At 48.1% G+C, this 19,725-nt stretch overlaps 7 protein-coding genes across 7 annotated transcripts; 4 read left to right on the top strand and 3 right to left on the bottom strand.

The window, feature by feature from the left end:
• Positions 1–866: 866 nt before the first annotated feature.
• Positions 867–2,155, bottom strand: BDV38DRAFT_270676 (cystathionine beta-lyase; the record flags this gene model as incomplete). Its single annotated transcript, XM_032057186.1, has 4 exons — positions 867–1,083; positions 1,171–1,684; positions 1,725–1,848; positions 1,940–2,155. The coding sequence occupies 4 exons, from the start codon at positions 2,153–2,155 to the stop codon at positions 867–869; spliced, it is 1,071 nt and encodes a 356-aa protein (XP_031914252.1).
• Positions 2,156–4,493: 2,338 nt separating this feature from the next.
• On the top strand, positions 4,494–5,524 carry BDV38DRAFT_282194 (alpha/beta hydrolase family esterase; the record flags this gene model as incomplete). Its single annotated transcript, XM_032059740.1, has 3 exons — positions 4,494–4,704; positions 4,757–5,013; positions 5,069–5,524. The coding sequence occupies 3 exons, from the start codon at positions 4,494–4,496 to the stop codon at positions 5,522–5,524; spliced, it is 924 nt and encodes a 307-aa protein (XP_031914251.1).
• A 757-nt stretch (positions 5,525–6,281) lies between these two features.
• On the bottom strand, positions 6,282–8,067 carry BDV38DRAFT_292373 (carboxylic acid transport protein; the record flags this gene model as incomplete). The annotated part of the gene is made up of 5 exons (XM_032062001.1): positions 6,282–6,613; positions 6,667–7,015; positions 7,098–7,276; positions 7,329–7,459; positions 7,511–8,067. The coding sequence occupies 5 exons, from the start codon at positions 8,065–8,067 to the stop codon at positions 6,282–6,284; spliced, it is 1,548 nt and encodes a 515-aa protein (XP_031914250.1).
• Positions 8,068–10,111: 2,044 nt separating this feature from the next.
• BDV38DRAFT_292371 (cytochrome P450) lies at positions 10,112–12,328 on the bottom strand (the record flags this gene model as incomplete). The annotated part of the gene is made up of 7 exons (XM_032062000.1): positions 10,112–10,541; positions 10,601–11,218; positions 11,269–11,337; positions 11,397–11,481; positions 11,543–11,668; positions 11,722–11,955; positions 12,320–12,328. The coding sequence occupies 7 exons, from the start codon at positions 12,326–12,328 to the stop codon at positions 10,123–10,125; spliced, it is 1,560 nt and encodes a 519-aa protein (XP_031914249.1). The 3' UTR covers positions 10,112–10,122.
• Positions 12,329–13,989: 1,661 nt separating this feature from the next.
• pyr4 (meroterpenoid cyclase pyr4) lies at positions 13,990–14,785 on the top strand (the record flags this gene model as incomplete). Its single annotated transcript, XM_032057185.1, has 2 exons — positions 13,990–14,507; positions 14,572–14,785. 2 exons carry the CDS (start codon positions 13,990–13,992, stop codon positions 14,783–14,785), a joined length of 732 nt encoding a protein of 243 aa, XP_031914248.1.
• An 808-nt stretch (positions 14,786–15,593) lies between these two features.
• BDV38DRAFT_282190 (cytochrome P450) lies at positions 15,594–17,635 on the top strand (the record flags this gene model as incomplete). Its single annotated transcript, XM_032059739.1, has 9 exons — positions 15,594–15,749; positions 15,802–15,906; positions 15,961–16,077; positions 16,152–16,519; positions 16,571–16,676; positions 16,728–16,844; positions 16,904–17,084; positions 17,141–17,384; positions 17,446–17,635. 9 exons carry the CDS (start codon positions 15,594–15,596, stop codon positions 17,633–17,635), a joined length of 1,584 nt encoding a protein of 527 aa, XP_031914247.1.
• Positions 17,636–18,542: 907 nt separating this feature from the next.
• BDV38DRAFT_292368 (aromatic prenyltransferase) lies at positions 18,543–19,724 on the top strand (the record flags this gene model as incomplete). The annotated part of the gene is made up of 1 exon (XM_032061999.1): positions 18,543–19,724. The coding sequence occupies one exon, from the start codon at positions 18,543–18,545 to the stop codon at positions 19,722–19,724; it is 1,182 nt and encodes a 393-aa protein (XP_031914246.1).
• Between the last annotated feature and the right edge of the window lies 1 nt (position 19,725).

Here is a 19,725-nt window from a genome sequence, read left to right as displayed (position 1 = left end):
TGACTTTCTTTGTTTGTGAGGAAATGGCAATTTTATAATTTTGCAACTGCCCCTGAAATTTGCCATGCTAGGGTACTTTAGTGTCATGAGGCCGGCGATGCCTAGTGGCTGCCTGAATGTTGGCCTGGATGGGGAAGGGCCTCGGATAGTTGCTATTGGGTGGAACCGATGGTCTAACCATATTGACTGTAGAGTCCCAAAGTCCAGGTTGCAACGCTAAATCACTAGTACGTTCACTTATTTTATTGAAGGAATGAAAAGAAGAAAAACATAGCATTCGAGAGAATAGCGCGTAAAATGTGTTAACTCAAGGTGACATGTTAATCTAGGAGGATGATGAAAAGCAATAAAAAGTTTTGTCAATATATGTCCATAACATAGGGCTTTCTGCGTATCCCAGCAAGACGGCTACCTATTACGGGATAATATTCTTGCTATCCCTTGTTAAGAGAGGAGGAAATATATATATATACAGAGTACGGAATATATAAATAGAAGAGATATTTAACTTGAACTACTACTATTCACTGGTCACCCACCCGGCGTGCGACTTTAGTACGGCTGAGCGGACAGGAAGCCCTGTTATGCACATCCTATGGTCGTATGTACTGGTCTGTTACTCGCAGTGCTTTATATAGACTGTGTGTTTGCCGGTCGAAGGCAGGTTCAGGGTTTCTTCACAGGGAGGCGCAAGAAAAGGCTAAGGGACAAGGGGTGGAGTAAGGCAGACATCATTGGGGACCAGATGTAATTTCGACCCCGTTTACAAATAGGTTTGAATCAAGAGTCATATCATGCACAGATTACAAGTCGGAACATATCTAGATCACCGCTCAATTGAAAACCCTAATACCAACCTGGGTAATCTACTGGAAATCACGAATAAAGTGTTCCAGGCCCTGCAGGATGTCCGCTTTCATATCATCGACATCCTCTACTCCACAGCTTACTCGTAGAACTTTGGCATCTCGTCCTTCGTCACTCATAGCACGCCACTCCATCAAGCTCTCTACGCCGCCAAATCTTGTCGCGTGCTGGAAAATGTAAAGCCTACTTGGAAGTCTCTGAGCAATGTCAGCCTTCCTCGCCCACATTGAGAAGACGGGCCCTTAGCCGCCAGGCATCTGTTTCTGGAGCCAGCCGTCCTTAAGAGCGTCATGTTGGATTGACGCATGCTCCACCCTTTCGATTGCTCTGGCAATGACTGAGTCAGGCTTCTGCAGCTCAGTGCTGATCCAGGCGACTAGATCGGTGGCAGTGGCCGGCTGTTTACCAACACGCAGATCAAATGTGCGCAGCGATCGCAACCCCAGCCAGCTCTCAAGATTACCCATCACTGAGCTATAGGTCCGACGGTCCTCGATCAGAGTTTCGACCCAGCCCTCATCGACACGATGTTGAGGAACGACTAACAGACCGCAGAGCATATCGGAATGACCCCCAATATACTTGGTCCCGCTATGCATGACAAGGTCCGCACTCTGATCGAGAGGGTTCGGAAGCGGAGGGGGCGCGAACGTTGAGTCGACGGTAAGATAGGCGCCCTTAGCGTGTGCTCTCTCGGCATAGTACTCGAGGTTGCGCGCTGTGCCGGTAGGGTTCAGCGGTGTTTCGACTTGGACAATGTCGCCAGCCTCCAGCCGGTCAAGTTCTTCGAGAGTTAACTTTTGGACGCCAAGATACCCTTCGGTAATGAAGACACGCTTAGGCCTAAGAAGGCACACAATGCCGTGGAAAGGCAGCGAGACCGCAATGATAGGAAACAACGTGACCACCAAAGATTTCCCTGAGCATTTTCTCGAAACGGGTGGTGTTCGGGGCTGTATACCGGGCATATATATGAGATTCCTGGGGGGTTGCTAGGCTACATTGAATCACAGACGGAGTCAGTCAATCTCCCAAGAAACAATGTATGGAAAGGCTATCCGCAGGTCCATACATCTGTGTTTTCATGAGGCTGCAATACCTCGGGATCACGGTGATACTGGAAGTTGGCAGCTCTGTGCATGCAAGGGGCGATGGCCTTCTGAGTACTTGAAAAGTCATCCGCATGAACTGTCTTGGTGGCAATGTTGAACTTGGGAAGAGCCTCATCGAGGAGCTCCCTTGTCAAGATGAGCTTGTTGCTATTCCCATCTGCTTGGTTCGAGCTCATCTTGTTGAAGAAAGGGGTATTGGGATCCGGGATAATTGAGAAGGTAAATCGTCTCGGTGTGTAGATTACAGGTGCTCCGGATAGAGTCAAAACTGGAATAGTAGAAGCGAGAGACTAAATATAAGTGCTGCGGAGGAAATCAATATGCCTCAACACTGAGGAACTCGTGGTCTTGGTCAAGTCGGTAGTAACGCCGAAGCCGGACGAACGGGGAAAATGGAAGACGCTCTATTAGAGATAGAATTTGCCAAATTATAGAGACACGCCTCGTAGCCATGTATCTGCTACGGGTGACGGAAATGCATGGTATTGGTTGTGAGCATTGAATCTCCATACCTAGTACTGAGCGGATTGTGAGAACTGCCTCGGAAGATTGACCAGCAAGATACTGATCCGAGAGTAGTTCCCTCACATTCTGTTCAGAATAGAGGAAAAGATAACGATTTCCCACCAGACCTTTGTGACCACCGTGTTTCTTCGCTGATGACAAGCCGAATATGCGGCAATCGTAATATTTGCGAGTATTGCAACTCTCGTGGCCTATATTTCTATCGCGAAATCAATAGAATGTCGACATCACCACTCCCCTTCTTTCTTGAAACACAAATATCCGGTAATAGTTTGTTGGCCTCGCTTAGAAAGTCCCTCTGCTTACCCCAGCATGTTACAGTACATAATGCAAATTATCCCTCGTCAGTGCAATAAGGGAGTTAAAACTGCAGTGTCTCACTGAATATCATACTTCCATTACCCTATTATTGCATCGCGATGAGATAATGTAGAGTATGAAAGAAAGAGCTAGCAAACATAGGTGCCTAGGTAGAGCTTAAGTATTGTACCGAGGACTGCTTCCTAGTGAAACTCGGACAAGAGATATTACGTGAACTCCAGCTGTCTCTCGTATATGGGAGTCTGATTCACATTATTAAATCCAGTTGCACATACCTCGCCAGACATTCCCTAATCATCTTTTTCTGCACCATATTGAGCAAATATGCAAATGAACCAAAGGTTTTCCTCGTCAACCCATAGTTTAATGAGTAGCTCATATATTTCTCTTCCTAAAAATTGGCACAATATCGCCTACTTTCTCCTTCCTTGCTGTCTCTTATTACTTGCTATCCATATCCTACACCACCGGCTGAAGCAAGAACGGCGGGAGCAGAACGAGCAAGAAGAAAAGCTACATATGGAGAGCCAGCAGGAACGCGAAACCAAAGTAGTCCATCATGTGTCCTTGGCTTACGCACTCTATAGAACGTCAAACTGCCCGGAGTCGTGGGTGGGGGGCTGGTGTATCAGTTGGAGGACTCGGAGGTGGTCCATTGTCGTCTTCTTCAACGGGCTGTGTACTTGAACTTGCTCCATTGGTGACGGTGGTGAGGTGAAAGTCCGAGGGTGCATACTTAATTATCGTATAGGTGGAGGATATTGGACCCCAGAATCCCCCCACATAGGCTTCCTGGTTTGCTGAAAGGCCGCACATGGAGGCTAGACTGGTATGTACGTCTTTTGGGCCTCCTCCGCCCGGGGGTTTAGTTAGAAGCCATCCATGGTTCGCGGCGAGTGTTGAGCCCATGAGTACGTAGTCACCTCTGTATACACCAATATGAATTTGATTATCCGGTCCCCTGAGGAAGAACGGGGAGCCGAATGGGGTTCGGTTCATCCGGACATTGCCCGCTGAGTCAAAATCATGCGTCCAGTTCTGAGCCCTCTCAGCACAGGTCTTATGTAGACATGCCTGTCCCACCAGTACCCAGCCCACTAGCACTCAAAATAACTACCGAACCCAGCCAAGATGTCAAAATAGGCTAGAGCTCAGGTTCAACGAGTTTCTTCTGCCTAAATGACCGGATATACTGGAAAATATGGAAGTGAAAATCCCCCGCATGAAGAACCTGTACCTGAAACACGATTGACCAATGAGCCACGAGCAAGTATATCTGGCACAATTCGTCACGGAGTATTAGCCGAACGGCATTTTCGTCCGCAATGCCGTTTGCTCGATTGAAATTAGGACAAGGGATTCTGCAACATTGGTGATGTACACCCCTGCCAATGCGGGAGGGAGTTGAGCGTCAAGATTGGAGGAGAGAATTCCGTTCGTCCGGGATCAAATGACCGACAGTGAATGATTGTGCATATTATTGATTTAATTCAATGTACAATAGAAAGCGCGTGTGATGCTGCGCTGCAACAACAAAGGTGTCATGAGGATAAATATGGAGTATTTAAGGACTGCCTGCCGCTCGCTGTTATGACTTGATGGAGGACTATCTCAGCAAGAGCACATTCTGGTCGCAAGGCTCCATATTCAATTATTACTATAATAAACATGATCCTCTTGTCGTATCTCCTCACTTATCTCCTCTGTGCTCTCACCTGCAGTGCCAGAGCTATACATAATGGCAGATCCCTAGTTCCCAGAGCAGGATCTCTCGAAAAAGTCACTGACTTCGGTGACAACCCTAGCAATGTTGGGATGTACATCTACGTGCCCACAAACCTAGCTCCCAATCCTGCAATAATAGTTGCAATCCACTACTGTGCGTACTCTGCCATCCATACCATTGATTGACATATTAACAATATCCGAAGGCACAGGAACCGCCCAAGCATACTACCAAGGCTCCCCTTACGCCCAACAAGCCGAAACACACGGCTTCATCGTCATTTACCCCGAAAGCCCCTACGAAGGAACATGCTGGGACGTCAGCTCTCAAGCAACGCTCACGCACAACGGCGGCGGAAACAGCAACTCCATTGCCAACATGGTAACCTGGACGACCAAGCAGTATAACGCAGATGCAAGCAAGGTGTTCGTAACGGGCACTAGCTCTGGCGCCATGATGACCGTACGTTTCTTACATTTTGGCCTTCTAATAAACAATACTAAACTGATAATACTAGAATGTAATGGCAGCAACATACCCCGAGCTCTTCGCCGCCGGAATCGCCTACGCCGGCGTCCCAGCCGGCTGCTTCCTCTCAACAGCCGACCAACCCGACGCCTGGAACTCGACCTGTTCTCAGGGCCAATCTATCACGACCCCCGAGCACTGGGCTAGTATTGCCGAAGCCATGTACCCCGGTTACAGTGGCTCGCGGCCCAAGATGCAGATCTACCACGGTAGTGTTGATGCCACCTTGTACCCCCAGAACTACAATGAGACGTGTAAGCAATGGGCAGGCGTCTTCGGGTATGACTATGATGCTCCCGAATCGACTGAACCGAATACACCGGAGGCGAACTGGAGCAGGACCACTTGGGGACCGAATGTTCAGGGGATTTTAGCGGGAGGTGTTGGACATAATATACAGATTCATGGGGATGAGGATATGAAATGGTTTGGGTTTACGAGTTAGGCTTTTTTTTTTTTTTTTAATAGTATTGCTATTCATGTATGGGTGATATTCTCTGATACGCGGTTTGGCTTGTGGTCTGGGTAGTATTTTTCATTTCCTGAGAATAATTTACGAGAAGTGACTTTGCTCCTACTAGGATAAAGTGGCTAGTAACATGACATTCATTGCGCATATCACGAAAAGCAGACTAGGTCCAATGGATTGATCATCACTATATCAGGACTTTTCCAAAAAGGTCGGCTACTTGAGTTCGTCAGCACACAACTTCGAGACGGAAATCATATATGTCATTATGAGTTGGATAGCTTCCTGCCCTAATGCAACGTGTTCAATATCTGGAGCTACACCCCACGTCCATATACTTGGCAAAAAAATGTACTCCGGATTTCCCCGCAGCTTTCGTTGTCGATCAAAAATGGAGCTCGGAGGATTTCCCAATTCGGCCATCCGTCATCTCTACAACTGTTGAATGGCCCGATACATGCCGGCTATTTTATCAAGCTTGTTCTGGGCTCTTATCGGTCCGAGGCTGTTGTCAGTGGATCGGTAGTTCTTGTTTCTTTCGTAGCCGTGGGTTCAATGTTTAATCTACACTTTCCAGGGCGACACCGTCTGCTGAGCACAGAGAGGAATAATTGTAGTAGATTAGTAAAGGTAAAAGTAAACTGTATATCTAATCTATGGTGTAACATTCATCCTCTACTCAGATATTGGATATCTTTCATTTCAGTTGGCACCTCTGTGGAACATATCAAGCCTAAATCTTTTCTACCTTCTCTACCTGCTCAACCTTCTCCTCCGTAGCCTTTTGCTCTGCCACATCCCCCTTCTCCAAATCAAGGACCTTCTTCGACTCAGACTCCTCCACACCCGCAACAGCAGTCTCGAACCTCCGACCACGCTTCTCTGGTCCAAACGCCGTAGTCACCATGATTCCCGTCGCGATAATAGCCGTAGCCACACCCATGGTCGGTCCGTAAGCAGGCGCCGGTTCACCAGTCGCACCCGTGATTAAGGTCTTTTCGGCGATGGCATTGACGATTTGTGCGGAGGGGGATGAAATCATGTTACCTACTTGGTAGGTGATTCCTGTTTCATGTTAGATGATTTCGGCAATGTAGTTAGGATGGGAGAGTATATACCAGGGAACGATGACCGGAAGGCCGGTGGTGAGAGCTCATTCAAGTGGATTGGGATAACACCCCAGGCACCCTGGACGAAGAATTGCATAAAGAATCCAGTTGCGCTCAATGCCCGCTCACCCTGTGGAAGGATCCAGGCTGGGATAAGAACACCCGAAATCAAGGCCGAAACGATGATGGCGCGTCGGCGGCCAAAGAACTGGGACAAGTATCCGATGATCGTGCCACCGACGCATGCGCCGGTTTTCATGAGGATGGAGGCGCGGGAGGCGCCGTCGTTTTTCATGCCCTTCTGTGTTAACATGAATGTGGTGTAGGAGTCTTGCGAGGTGTGAGAGTAGTAGTTGAACTAAGGCTGTTAGTCTGGTTTTACCCTATATGGTTGCCATGGTCGTTGGTTTGTTCGATTGTGAAGATGGATGAGTACTTACCCAGGTCATGAGAATAACGGCATACACGCACATCTTCCACTCCTGGGCTAACATCTGCCTGGTTTCATTCCAGAATGCCCCTGCACTCATGGACTTCTTGCCAGCCTTCTTGGCTTCGAGGAACTGTTTCGATTCGGGGAAAAAGATGCGGATAACTCCAACCCCGATCGAGATACCAGCTAAGCAGTCGTAAGCGTGAATCTACATTGTGTGTATGGAAGGGGTATTGACCTGCAGCCCAGAATACTGTCTTCCAACTATCAGTAGCTCCACCAACTCCGAGGTTGGCACAGGCGGCAAAGACATATCCCAGGGAATACCCTTGTTGCAGAATGCCCGACATGAGACCACGAGCATTGACTCTAAGAGAGGTTAGTCAATTCAGACAATAGCTATCTGGTCGCGACGCTTACGGGCAATGTTCCAGCGCCATGGCGATGGCGTTTCCATAGACACCTCCCATAAAAAGACCAAATAGACTCCGCACGGCCAGGAATTGCTGGAACGTGTGACTGTAGATGGTCGCAATCTGCAGCACTCCCAATACAATCATGTTCAACACCATGGGCCATTTACGGCCGAACTTGTCACCAGCCAAACCAAAGAAGGCGGCGCCAACACTTCGCAGAAGAAGTGTCAGAGTAATTGCCGTGGAAATTTCTGTTTTTGTGCGGTTGTAGTATTTGGCCAGTTTCACTTGCTGGATGGACAGTGCGTGGAAGTCGAACGCATCTGCCGTCCAGGCTGTCAAGCCCACTAGGAAGAACACCCAATCGCGGGCACTGAGCTGCGCAAACAAGCTGATGGGGTTCTTAATGGGATCGGGCTCTTGCCATTCAGTTCGAGTCTCTCCGTACTCGTTGGTCACTACGACTCGTTGCTTCCACTTGAACAGATCGCCCCATGCTTGCTTCGCTGTGGCTAGAATGCCAGTGGGGATGGGCTCCGCTGGCTCGTTCGTAGTACTCATGTTGCCAGGTACTCCTCGCTGAAAAGGGAAGAAAAAGAAAAAGAGAAGTGGGCTATTTTGAAAGTGGGCGAGAATGGTCGTCTATTTAAGTCGGGCAACTACATCATGATTACACTTCCACTGACACCTCTTTATACATGACAGCAGCAATTTTACTCCCGTCCATGGTCTCATCCCTAATGGGAAGTAATGTGCCCAGCCCACCTGATGCATTGAGGTCAATCCCCACGAATCCCCCAGGTTGCAGGCCAACATTCCCCGCGAAAAGCTTCCAATCTTAACGAGCCAAGATGGCGCCAAGCAACTAAGGCTGAGGTGGTTGTCCAAGCGTATTCAGCACTGGCAAGCCACACTAGTCCAAGTTGCCGTTCAAGGTGGTATTTCCTCTGAAATCGGCCCGCCCTTGATGCCCAGAGGCGCTAACTATCCCAATCCCAACCTGGACGCGGGGGGGTCGGAGTGAATTGGGGTGACGACTACGGAACCAATTGAACCATCGGATTCACACAAAGGATGCCAGCGAATTACTCGCACGGGGAGGGTCAGAAGGTCATGAACATGATCCGTGGGCCTCGCGTCCACGAAAGAGTGGCACCTCGTGCGCGAAAAATTGTATCAGCCAAGAGGATTAGTTTTGAGTCAATTTTAAACTTATTTCCCCATGTTCTTGTGGGGGTTATTTTCCTTTCTCTTTATCCATCGTGGAGTGTGGAGATCGTACGATACTAGGAGGGAGAAAGGAAGCCCTACATGACCTCATTTGGAAGTTGTTTGTAAATGGGCTATTGTCAGCCACGTTCATGATTCTGGCCTGTGAATCAGTTGGGTAATTAAATTATTTGGGTAATCTGATCAACGTGTGTCCACACCTCCTTACATCTCTACCGAGCATTCTTCAAGACACATAATCGTGTCGAAGGGCAGGCATTCGCATCCTGCGTTAAAGTTCTACCTCGGTGTTCCCCATCGCGGAATTCCTCCGACCACGGCATCTTAGATTTTGAATCACGAATGGCTATCAAAAACCCCCCGATACTGCTTCGGGAGACTGGGTCGGCTTTCACCTCGCATGTCTGGGCGAGCCTCAAGACTGCCCCGCCGAAGATCCGGAGAAGCCCCTCGTGGCGCCTCTTGGCACAAAAGGCTTCGGAACAGAAGCAAGTCTTGGAAAACGTTGTCAAGAGCCAGCGGAAGGCTTGACCGTGGGGAATCAAACTTAACTCCTCGGGTGGATTCGGGAGCATGGGACAAAGAAAAATCGTAAGATGTCACCATAGAATAACTCGTTTGGGGAGGAGTCGTGGTGGAAGTGAATCTTGGTCCTGGCGGAGAGATTTTCCTTTCGGGATCTTCTTGTCGCAAATCAGGCCTTGGGCGCTTCGTATATTCCCTGTCAGACTAACCAGGCACTGATAAAGCAATGGCAACTGTTTCTATGGTCCTTATTGGTCGCGGTTTTCTTTCAATGTGGGCCAAAGCTGGCTATTCCGTGTGAGATGTTGGTTCATGCGCATCATTGCTATTTTGGGCTACTCCATTGACTATTAGGATTAGAATTTAGACATGGGAGGTGTTCAATACTGCTTTTGGAAACTAAGAAATTACCTCAATCACAGGAAGTTGGCTCATCTGGCAGAAAAGCAAGGTTTAAGCAAGTCAGTGTCGTTGGTTTGAATTTAGGGTTTATCGGTGGGGCCGAGATATATATTCCCAAATGCTTTGTACGTACACTCCATGTCAATATCTCGGATTTCATGCATTCAGTTCCTTACAGATTTCATGTATTTAGACAACTAGTAAGCAAGGTCTTTTCTACTACATCATTAAGGTTGGTAGGATCAGTAAAATGGGGTCACCATACAAAGGGAGCCAGGCTTGGAGAGAGTAGAGGCTCCAATTCACCCGCGAATGGAGCACACTAGTACATCTTACGACTGGAGAAGGGAGGAATATTCCATTCAAACTACATCAGTAAGGCACTAGTGATACTAGCTGACCGAACATCTCCAATATATCGCAAGAATTAATAAAACTCTGGACACTTGTCTTATCCATCTAAACTGTACTCTGTGATGCCGTGCGTTTTCGCACATACACATCGGTAGAGGTATTGGGAACAATTTTATCACCCAGTAACACATTCTTCGGCCTTCCTATCTGATCAGGGCCAAATTGAAAGTCATATTCTACTAGAAACCGACTGAGGATAGCCTTCAAAACAAAAGTTGCAAAGAAGCGACCGGGACATGCATACCGACCCAGTCCGAAGTGCATGCTTGTAGCACTGGTGTGGACAAACTGGGACTGGGCTTTGTCGCCATCGACGTAGCGAAGCGCATTGAAAGTGTCAGGGTCGGAGACATACTTGGTATCCATGCCAATGGGTCCAGATGCCATGCAAATATGGGTGCCCTTTGGAAGTCGGAGGCCATCGGAGAGGACCAGGTCTTTCTTCACCACCCGGTGGAACGATACTAAGCAATATATAATTAGTATGCAAATATGGCTCGTGGTGGAAATAGTCATAACGTACGCTCGCCCGGGGGATTAAAGCGCTGCGACTCCTTGAGAAAGCTATCCAATCGTCGAAGCGCAACCAGACTACTGTAGCTGGCAGACTTCCAGTCGGGTAGAACCTCTTGGATCTCCTGACGGAGGGGCTCAAGCCATTGAGCCATCGTGATAAGATCATACAGCCCATGAGTAATAGACATGGCACTTGTATGCACTACCGCCATACTGGTAAGACCCAGCAAACGGTGAGCTATATTCCTTGGATCGCCCTCATGATCATTCTGAGCCAGATCCATCATCCACTGCAGGAAGTCATCCGGCTTCTGGTAGTCTGGATCTCCCAGCACCTCCCTCTGGCAGCGCTTCGCTATCTCTGGACCGAGAAGCTTATCTTGGACGTATCGCAGCTGTGTATCCAGGCTGCGGCTGCTGGGTAACATCCGCCCGATGATAGGATGGAGGAAACTAGGTATGGGACGTAGCAGTGTGATTGTCATGAATATGTTCTTTGTAAAGTCGATTGAAGCAGTCAGCCATTTCTCGCTACGGCAGATATCTGGCCCGACAAACACACGGGCACCGGCTCGAGCGACGAGGCGGAGGAAAACCTCGTACGGCCTGACTGGGACCCATTTATCTATAACTTGTTAACCTCTACGCATGTGGGATAAGTGAAGTTGAACCCACCATCGCACTCTGGCATCTCAACATCAAAGCCATGGTCTAGTTCGTCTATAATCCTTGGTATCAATCGACCTGATAGAGCCTTGTATTAGCTATGCCATAGTCAGGCCTGTGCAGTAGGACTGCCATACTTATAGCAGGAGTTAGGCGCTTCTGTATAACCTCGGTATGGAGATGACTGTCGTTCAGAATTGTTGTATATTTGCCAACATGGTCCTAGAAGAATCCATCCATAAGCTACAGTCCATAGATATTAACGAGGTATGGTAGCCCTCACCGCAAACACCGCTTCCAAAGCGTTAAGCGTTGTGAGAGGTAGTTGCCGTAGCTCCTCCACGTACTTATTCGGCAGTACGATGATATCTCCGTCTGGCTTGAGAAGGCGAAATGCTCGGTCCTTATACTAAGTGCTATTTTGAATAACAAGCGCAAAGGTTTAAGTGATCATCTGCTCACCTGTCGATACCCCTTGTAAATCACAGTAGGAGCTGCTGAATTGAACCATACACGGTTCAGGAATTCCGGCAGATAAGGGTTGAAGAGTGTCACAGTTGGTACAGATACATTGCTTAGTTTCACTGAGTTGGGAATTATCAACCGCGTAAAGAGGATGACAAGCGTGATAGCTATCAAAATGGGGCCTTTCGCTTCTTCGAACGAATGACTAAATCTGGCCACCGTTGCGGCGAGCTTGTCCATACCTTTAGGAACTGTAGAATGACTCGAGTCACTCTTGTCACGATGAAGCAAACGACCTCATTTTACTCTGAATTGTGAAACATATCCTACTTATCGCTAAGTTGATATCGTCGAATACCTCCCCCACCACCTAAATCCATCCTATTCCAGGGTCACACAGTGAAGACATTCCCAATACCACACGCTGTCAGCTTACGTACAATGATTTCTTTATAGCAAGGATAACGCTGGCGGGTATCTCGGAGCTGACCTCCGAACGCAAGCGTGTCTTGCATGGTCGGAATAGTAATAACAAAGCAAGATAAACAAGGCCTAATGACAGCAAGTTGTAATGGAATTATATTCATAGCCATGCCGCATCCATGTCTCACACAGGTTTGTAATATCTCAATCACGGGCAAGCCCCATACTGTAGTTTCAACTGGACCCATTCTAAACCTATCGTTTCGGACTCCCGGATCCAATGTCATGTTGTCCTTCTCCCAACACCTCGATCAGGATGTTGTACGTACGAGCACCCTTCCGACTCCCAGGCAAGTCTAACAGCCGTAGCCGAGGGGCCATCAATCAGTATCCATCCGAGTAACTGTTGGATCAGCCTGAATTTGTTGATCTCCAATCCAGCCCGGTGGCGTTCTTGGATGTAACGATCAGTGCACCACACAATCGTGGCCACTGCAGCAGCGCCATAATCCCATTGGAGGAAAGTAAATAGTCCAGTCTCAAGGGACCCGAGTCCCTGTGCGGGCTGATTTAAAGGTGGGAACGTGACACCGCATGGATACAGGCGCCAGAGCTTAGGTGATTGGATGAAAGAGTGAATCTCAGACGCTATGAATGCCGAGAGCCAGGCCATATGACAAATACAGGAACAGAAAAAGCCAAAGCGATATGCAGAGAGTACTTGATGGCGTTCTGATGCTCTTTTCGGGTCCCTACAACCGCTGGCTAAATGGCGGACGGTCATTATGATGACGAAATATACCGGCCATCCTTGCCATGCCGCGATGATTTGCTGTTTGAAATGAAAGGAAACCATTGCGGGGGCTGGTAGAGACATTATTGCCAAGGGAAGGATATAGCTCATGATCATCGAAGCTATCAGACCGTCAACGGGTGTGAAATTTGTTTCAGTATGACGCGAGTTCTGGTCGATGGGTCTGGACCTAGACGTCAGGGCAAAGTAACATGGAATCACAATCCCAGGACCAACTGCCTGCTGTATAATACCGACAATGAGAGTTCTTCCAATCGTTGAGCTATCAGCCTTATGTACCATTTGGCCAGGACTTTCCTGATGCGGAACTCACACTGCCATGCCACGCATGAATGAGCGCGCCCGACAAATATTGATCACAACGATCATCCAGATGCCAACCATACCTCCCGAAAAGATCAATCCCATCAGGGACAGACCTACAACGTGGCCCTGGGTAAAGGGCCAAAAGAAGATAACAGTACTTTCAAGTATACTATCGAGAGCTTTTAGTCCAGTATATGCGGATAGAAGAGCAACATTCGACTCCCCAGGAAGCGCTCTAGTCGCCAGCTGATGCGAAAGAAGATTGAAAAATCCCTTGTTGAATAACGAGATGTACATCGTATGGAATGAGGCCATTGCCAATAGAAGGAGCAAGTAAGGTAATACGGAGTTCATGTTATCAAAAGGCTTTTCCTTTGGAATGTGGGCGTAGCTTCGACGTATGGTAAGTGTGGCATGATAAATGTTCGGAGTATTTAAAAGACCACAACTAATAAGCCTCCCATCAGCTTCAAGCTGGGCCCCCCATTGGGGCGTACATGTCGCGCTTTCCATCCAAGAAACAACTTACTGGAGCACATAGGATGATTGGGTCTTTTTACTCGTGGCAACGGATATGTGATATCTTTAGAAGTATTAAATTTGGGTTCTGTGCCGTTGGACTTTACAATTAAATTCACTCTGATTCTCTACTTCCTTTCTATGTGACTAGAGTTTAAGACAAGCAACAGCCACGCTACCTTACATTGAAGCGGATCTACGAAATGGACGGGTTTGGCTCATCAGAGGCCCCAGCTGCGTATCGTGAAGTTGAATGGATTGCAGATGTTTTCGTCATAGGAATGGGAATCGGTTGGGTTATCAACTATGTCGGCATGGTCTACGGATCGTTCAAGAGTCGTACATATGGAATGGCTATCATGCCACTCTGTTGCAATATTGCATGGGAAATTGTGTATGGCCTCATATACCCATCAAAGACCGTATATGAGCAGGGGGTCTTTCTAAGCGGCCTTGCCATCAACCTAGGCGTCATATACACCACGATTAAATTTGGACCGAAGGAATGGACCCATGCGCCTCTGGTGATGCACAATCTGCCACTCATATTTATGCTGGGGATAATCGGATTTCTCACAGGCCACCTTGCCCTGGCAGCGGAGATTGGCCCTGCACTGGCCTATAATTGGGGAGCTGCATTCTGTCAGCTACTCCTCAGTGTCGGAGGGCTCTGCCAGCTGATCACTCGTGCAAGCACTCGAGGAGCCTCGTACACGCTCTGGTGAGTATTAGCCTGGTTGGTTTGCTAATACCACATCCCATCGCATACTAACCCTCATGATCAGGCTTTCCCGATTCCTGGGCTCTTTCTCGGTGGTGATCTCTGCCTGGCTGCGTTACAAATACTGGCCACAGGCATTTTCGTGGCTGGGAAACCCTTTGATAATGTGGTGCTTTTTCGCGTGGCTCATTATTGACAGTTCTTATGGGGTTTGCTTTTATTATATCAAACGTTATGAACGGAGGACTGGTTTGGATGCCGACCGGAAGACGGTCTAGACCGTGACTGATGGATGGCTACTTCTAGGCATTGGTCACTTATCGAGACCCTGTGTAACGCGCTAGCCCTCGAATTCGTGTTGAATTTATTTTTTGAATTTAAATCCTTCGTCCTGATTGTTCGAAACATCTTTGTATCACCATCCTGGGTTATAGAGTAGGTGATGGATAATTTTGGGGGGTACGGCATTGGATTAGGGCATGCGTTTCTTCACCCCACAGAGACTTGCTATAACAGTTCCTGACGATAGATGAAGAGTAGCAAAGCCATCCGCTGATAGAAGATGTCTAGGGAAAAAGAAAACGAAAATTAAAGAAACAACATCACGTTTCCCAAGTGACTTAAGCCCCGGCAATAACTCCCAAAGCAAGATTTATTCTTTCTGGGCTGAATTGACCCGGTGGCATAAGGGACATACCTTGCTTCTTTGCTGTGTTATCCCATTTCTCACTGGATGGAAAGAGACCAGCTGAAGACGAGGGTGGAGGACAATCCATATTAACCCATCTTAACCCCGCATCGATCTTAAGGACAGGGATGAAGACGATTCTGCACTATCAGCTGCCATCTCTGTCGCTGAAATGCTGATTACTTAGGCTGGTTCTCAATACCAGTCTGATAAAGCCCCCCGTATTGATTCCGTGGGGATCTCAATCATCGACGCGTCAATCTACCTACGTGACCTAAGCCATTGGCGTCTTTAGGTTATCATAGTTATCACATGAGTGGCCTGGCCTACTGAGTCGCGTTCGATTGGGATTTCCCTCCTTTGTCCAGTTGCTCCAGAAACTAATTATCCTATCGTCAATGTCTCAACTATTAGGGATAACGTTGGTCTATTTCAAGGGTATGGTACAGTATCAGTTAACCTACCCATTTACCGCTCCTGGTTGGGGCTATGTTTTGTGTGCTATCCTTATCCAGCAGCTGGCGACCAGATGGTACAGATACTATAGATCATGGGTACGTGGCCTAGCATTCAATTCAACAAAGACAGTCTAGCTAAGGTAGAAAGGTCAACGTCCCCGTAGTTGGAGGGCATGGACTTATTGGATCTTGGATTGCGGCATTCCGGTGGACAGCGCGAGCACGATCACTAATCGATGAAGGCTACCAGAAGGTGTGTAGCCCCAAAATACCTCCTGGAGACTAATATATGACGCATTCTATACAGCATGGTGACTACGCCTTTCAAGTATCAACTCCAACTCGATGGGAGGTGTTTATCTGCAATGATGAAATGGTGCGCGAGTATCGTAATTTCACCGACGAACGCTTCTCGGCGAATGCCGTCACAGCCGAGGCAAGTCTTTACTCAACAGAACCAAGGCCCGAAAGCTTACATGCTTACCTTAATCTATGTAGTTATTCGAAGCGAAGTATACGGTTCCGGGTGCGGCAGAGGGTGTGCATAAAGTCCCTGTCCCGATTCTGGCAAAGGCCCTGACCTGGCAGCGCACTCGGGCTGCAACCAAAAGCGATCCATACTTTGAGGAGTTCGTGAAAGAGCTACAGCACGCCTTTGATGCAGAGACCTTGTTTGATGATGAGAACTGGAACGACCTTTGCTGTTTCGCTACTGGAACCAGGATTGTGGCCCATCTAACAGCCAAGTCCCTGGTAGGGTACCCCTTATCTCGAGATAGGGAGCTCATTGATCTATTCGCGGAGTACGGCAATGCGGTGCCAACTAGTGGGTTCTTTATTGCTATGTTTCCGGAGGTTTTGAAACCGTAGGAGAAAGGTTACCTCTCGACTTCCCTTCGAAACTAATGCATTCATAGCTTAGTTGCGAGGTTTTCCAGCGCGCCGAAGATATCAGCGCGGCTTGATACGGTTGTGATGGATGAATTGAAAAAGAGGGAAGTAAACCCCCGGAACGAGCCACAGGTACTAGTCTCTTCAATGCGTCGACATGCGACTGCTGATGTTGTGACTTAGGATATTACGGATTGGATTTCATTCTGGACTCGTACCAACCCTGGGACATACACCGACCGAGACATTGCTCGGTCCGTGGTATCGGCCGTGTTCGGTGCCATCCATACGACTACGCAGGTGAGGTCCATATAAAAGCCCAACGTGATCAAGGCTGACCAGCTTACCGCAATGACTAGGTATTGGTCCATTGCCTGATGGACCTGGCCATCCGGCCTGAATACGTGCAGCCACTACGTGAGGAAGTGGAGGCCGTCTTGAATAGAAATGGTTATCAGTGGACTAAAGAAGGACTTGAATCTATGGAGAAACTGGACAGCTTTGTCAAGGAATGCCAACGTTTTAATCCCCTTGATGCAGGTTGGTAAATCATTGTATGTAATACCCAGCGACCAGTTTCTGAGTGCAGCTCCCAGGTTCTCTTGCGCGACGAGCTACAAAAGACTTCACTTTCAGCAACGGTCTCCGCATCCCTGAAGGAACGTTTGTCTTCACACCAAATGCACCCGTCCTCTTCGATGAGAAGCATTACCCGGATGCCCGGCAATTTGACGGTTACCGATTCTACAGGCTGGGAAGGGTTACAGGACGACCACATGATTACAAATTCATTGCTGCCAATCCCAAGTACCTCCAATTCGGAGATGGGAGACATATATGGTGAGTCGAAAATGCCCCCTGGGATTGCAGGAACGATGCTGATCTGAGTTTTGCTTGTCAGCCCCGGCCGGTTCATGGCAGCAGACGAGATCCGTCTCCTGCTAGCGCATATTCTTGTGAAGTATGACATCAGACCAAAAGACGATGGTGAACGTCCGCCAAATTGGACCTTCAAGAAGATTTTATTCCCGGACATGAAAGGAATGGTGCAGTTGAAACGGCGGTCGGGCTCTACTTCCCACTCTAACTAGTTATTCTAATGGTGTTCAGAGGTTTGTCAAAATGAAAGTTGGTGTATGCTCCTTCCTTAACCGGATTCTATTATGAGTTAGTAACTGAATTCATAAAAGAATCTATTATATCCATCATATGTCACTTGCCTCAGTCGCTATATTATCGATACAAGTATCTCAGATACAACGCTCACGACTGAAGACGCATATCGTTCGAAGTCTCGAGAGATGGAATATTTCCTGGGAGGACATGGCAGCAAATCGGTAACTAAGTGGGATATAATCTCAGTTGTCAGTAATACCCGTCATAAAGCTCTTCGATATACATCATGTTGCTATAGATACATCCCACCCATATGGTTACTGTATTCAACAGTCTCTTATGACCTACGGAATCATTTTGGACCCAAGGCTTTAGACTGTATGTAGAGACACCTCTCATGGTATAGTAAGGTGACACTATTGTCCGATACTGGAATTGCAGGTTTTCAGTGACGCGGTGGCGAGCGAGTGCAACGACATCATCTCATATGTACTGCAGTTATATGCAGTGTTATGGCCAACCGAGATGTAGGAGTTGGTGTATCATTGGGCAGAGCATCACACGACTGCGGCCACTTGTGATGCCAGCGGACCAGACTACTGAATACTTTCTTTTATCACTCTGAATCCTGTATTTCATTGTTGGCTGCATATCCTACTATAATGCATTGGATTTGTCAATCACCCCGCTCGGAGTCGGCTATCCTATGACCTGAGGAGCATGATCCGGGTATTCCGAAGCCTACTGACAGGTCTTGATCATAAAACCTATTCTCTAGATGCCATTGAGCTCATCGTAAACATCTTATTTATTTTGGTTCACCGATTCCTAATTTCAAATCCCCCAGTGTAGCTTCAACTGGATATCAGAAGAGCAAGCAAAATGTCCACTCAGAAGTCAGACACATGCTCACCCCACCAAGCCCTTGCCCGGGGAATAGGATTCAAGAACAACCATGAAAGGCTTTGGTGGGCCACCCTTGGGCCTCTCCTGGAGAAGCTGTTGGCGCTCTGCGATTACCCAGTGTCCCTCCAATATCAGCACCTATCATTCATCTATTACCATATTCTGCCTTACCTCGGCCCATATCCTTCCATCGAAAACGGCTTTGCATGGAAGACAGCCTACTCACCGGACACAACGCCTGCCGAAGTCAGTCTCAACTTTGACGGGTCGAAGAAAGCAGTGCGCATGGATCACGTTCCTATCAGCCAGTGGAGCGGCACGCCGAAGGACCCTTTCTGTCAGAATGTTGCCCTCGAATTGACCAATTCCCTGGCTTCCATGCTCCCCGACTTCAGTATGGACTGGTTCGACTACTTTGTCCAACAGATGTACATCCCCGATTCTGCAACGGACATAGTCCTCGCACGAGAGCCTCCTAATTTTCGTCGTATGGCCATACAGAGCGTCAATGGGTGCGATCTGTTGGACAGTGGCGTTCGGGTGAAGCCCGTATTTAACGCCCTTTGGAAAAGCCTTGAGACAGGGATCCCTCATGACCAGCTGCTTTTCGACTCCATTCGCAACAATGGTGACCTTTTTGGTGCATACCACCCTGCCCTCCAAGTCATAGGCGACTACTGCCAGTCGGACCGAGCCAGGGAGTTTCAAACAAAGGGCTGTTTCCTCAGTTTCGACACCACTAACTCAAAAGACGCCCGCCTTAAAGTCTATCTGCATGGGCCACAGACAGCATACATTAAGATGCGGGACGCGTTTACTCTGGGTGGTCGCCTCAATAACCCCAATATCCAAACTGGTGTGAAAGAGCTACGCAAGCTTTGGTATGCGGTGCTCAATCTGCCGCCAGACTTCCCCGAAACCGAAGACCTTCCTGTGACCGACGACCTGTACCAGGGTTGGCTGGTTAATTATGAATTGAGGCCCAACAACCATGTCCCGGAGCCAAAAGTATATATTCCGGTAGCGATCAACAATAAAGACCAGGATAGCATTGTTCAAGGACTTCAGGAGTTCTTTTCGCACCATGAATCCATGGATGTACAGGACTACCGACACATCTTTGAGTCGTTGTTGTATGTTTGCCCCAACCTACGATGAA

This window comes from Aspergillus pseudotamarii, assembly GCF_009193445.1.
Source record: "Aspergillus pseudotamarii strain CBS 117625 unplaced genomic scaffold BDV38scaffold_22, whole genome shotgun sequence".
Taxonomy (NCBI): Eukaryota; Fungi; Ascomycota; class Eurotiomycetes; order Eurotiales; family Aspergillaceae; genus Aspergillus; species Aspergillus pseudotamarii.
This window is presented reverse-complemented; position numbering and strand designations above follow the sequence as displayed.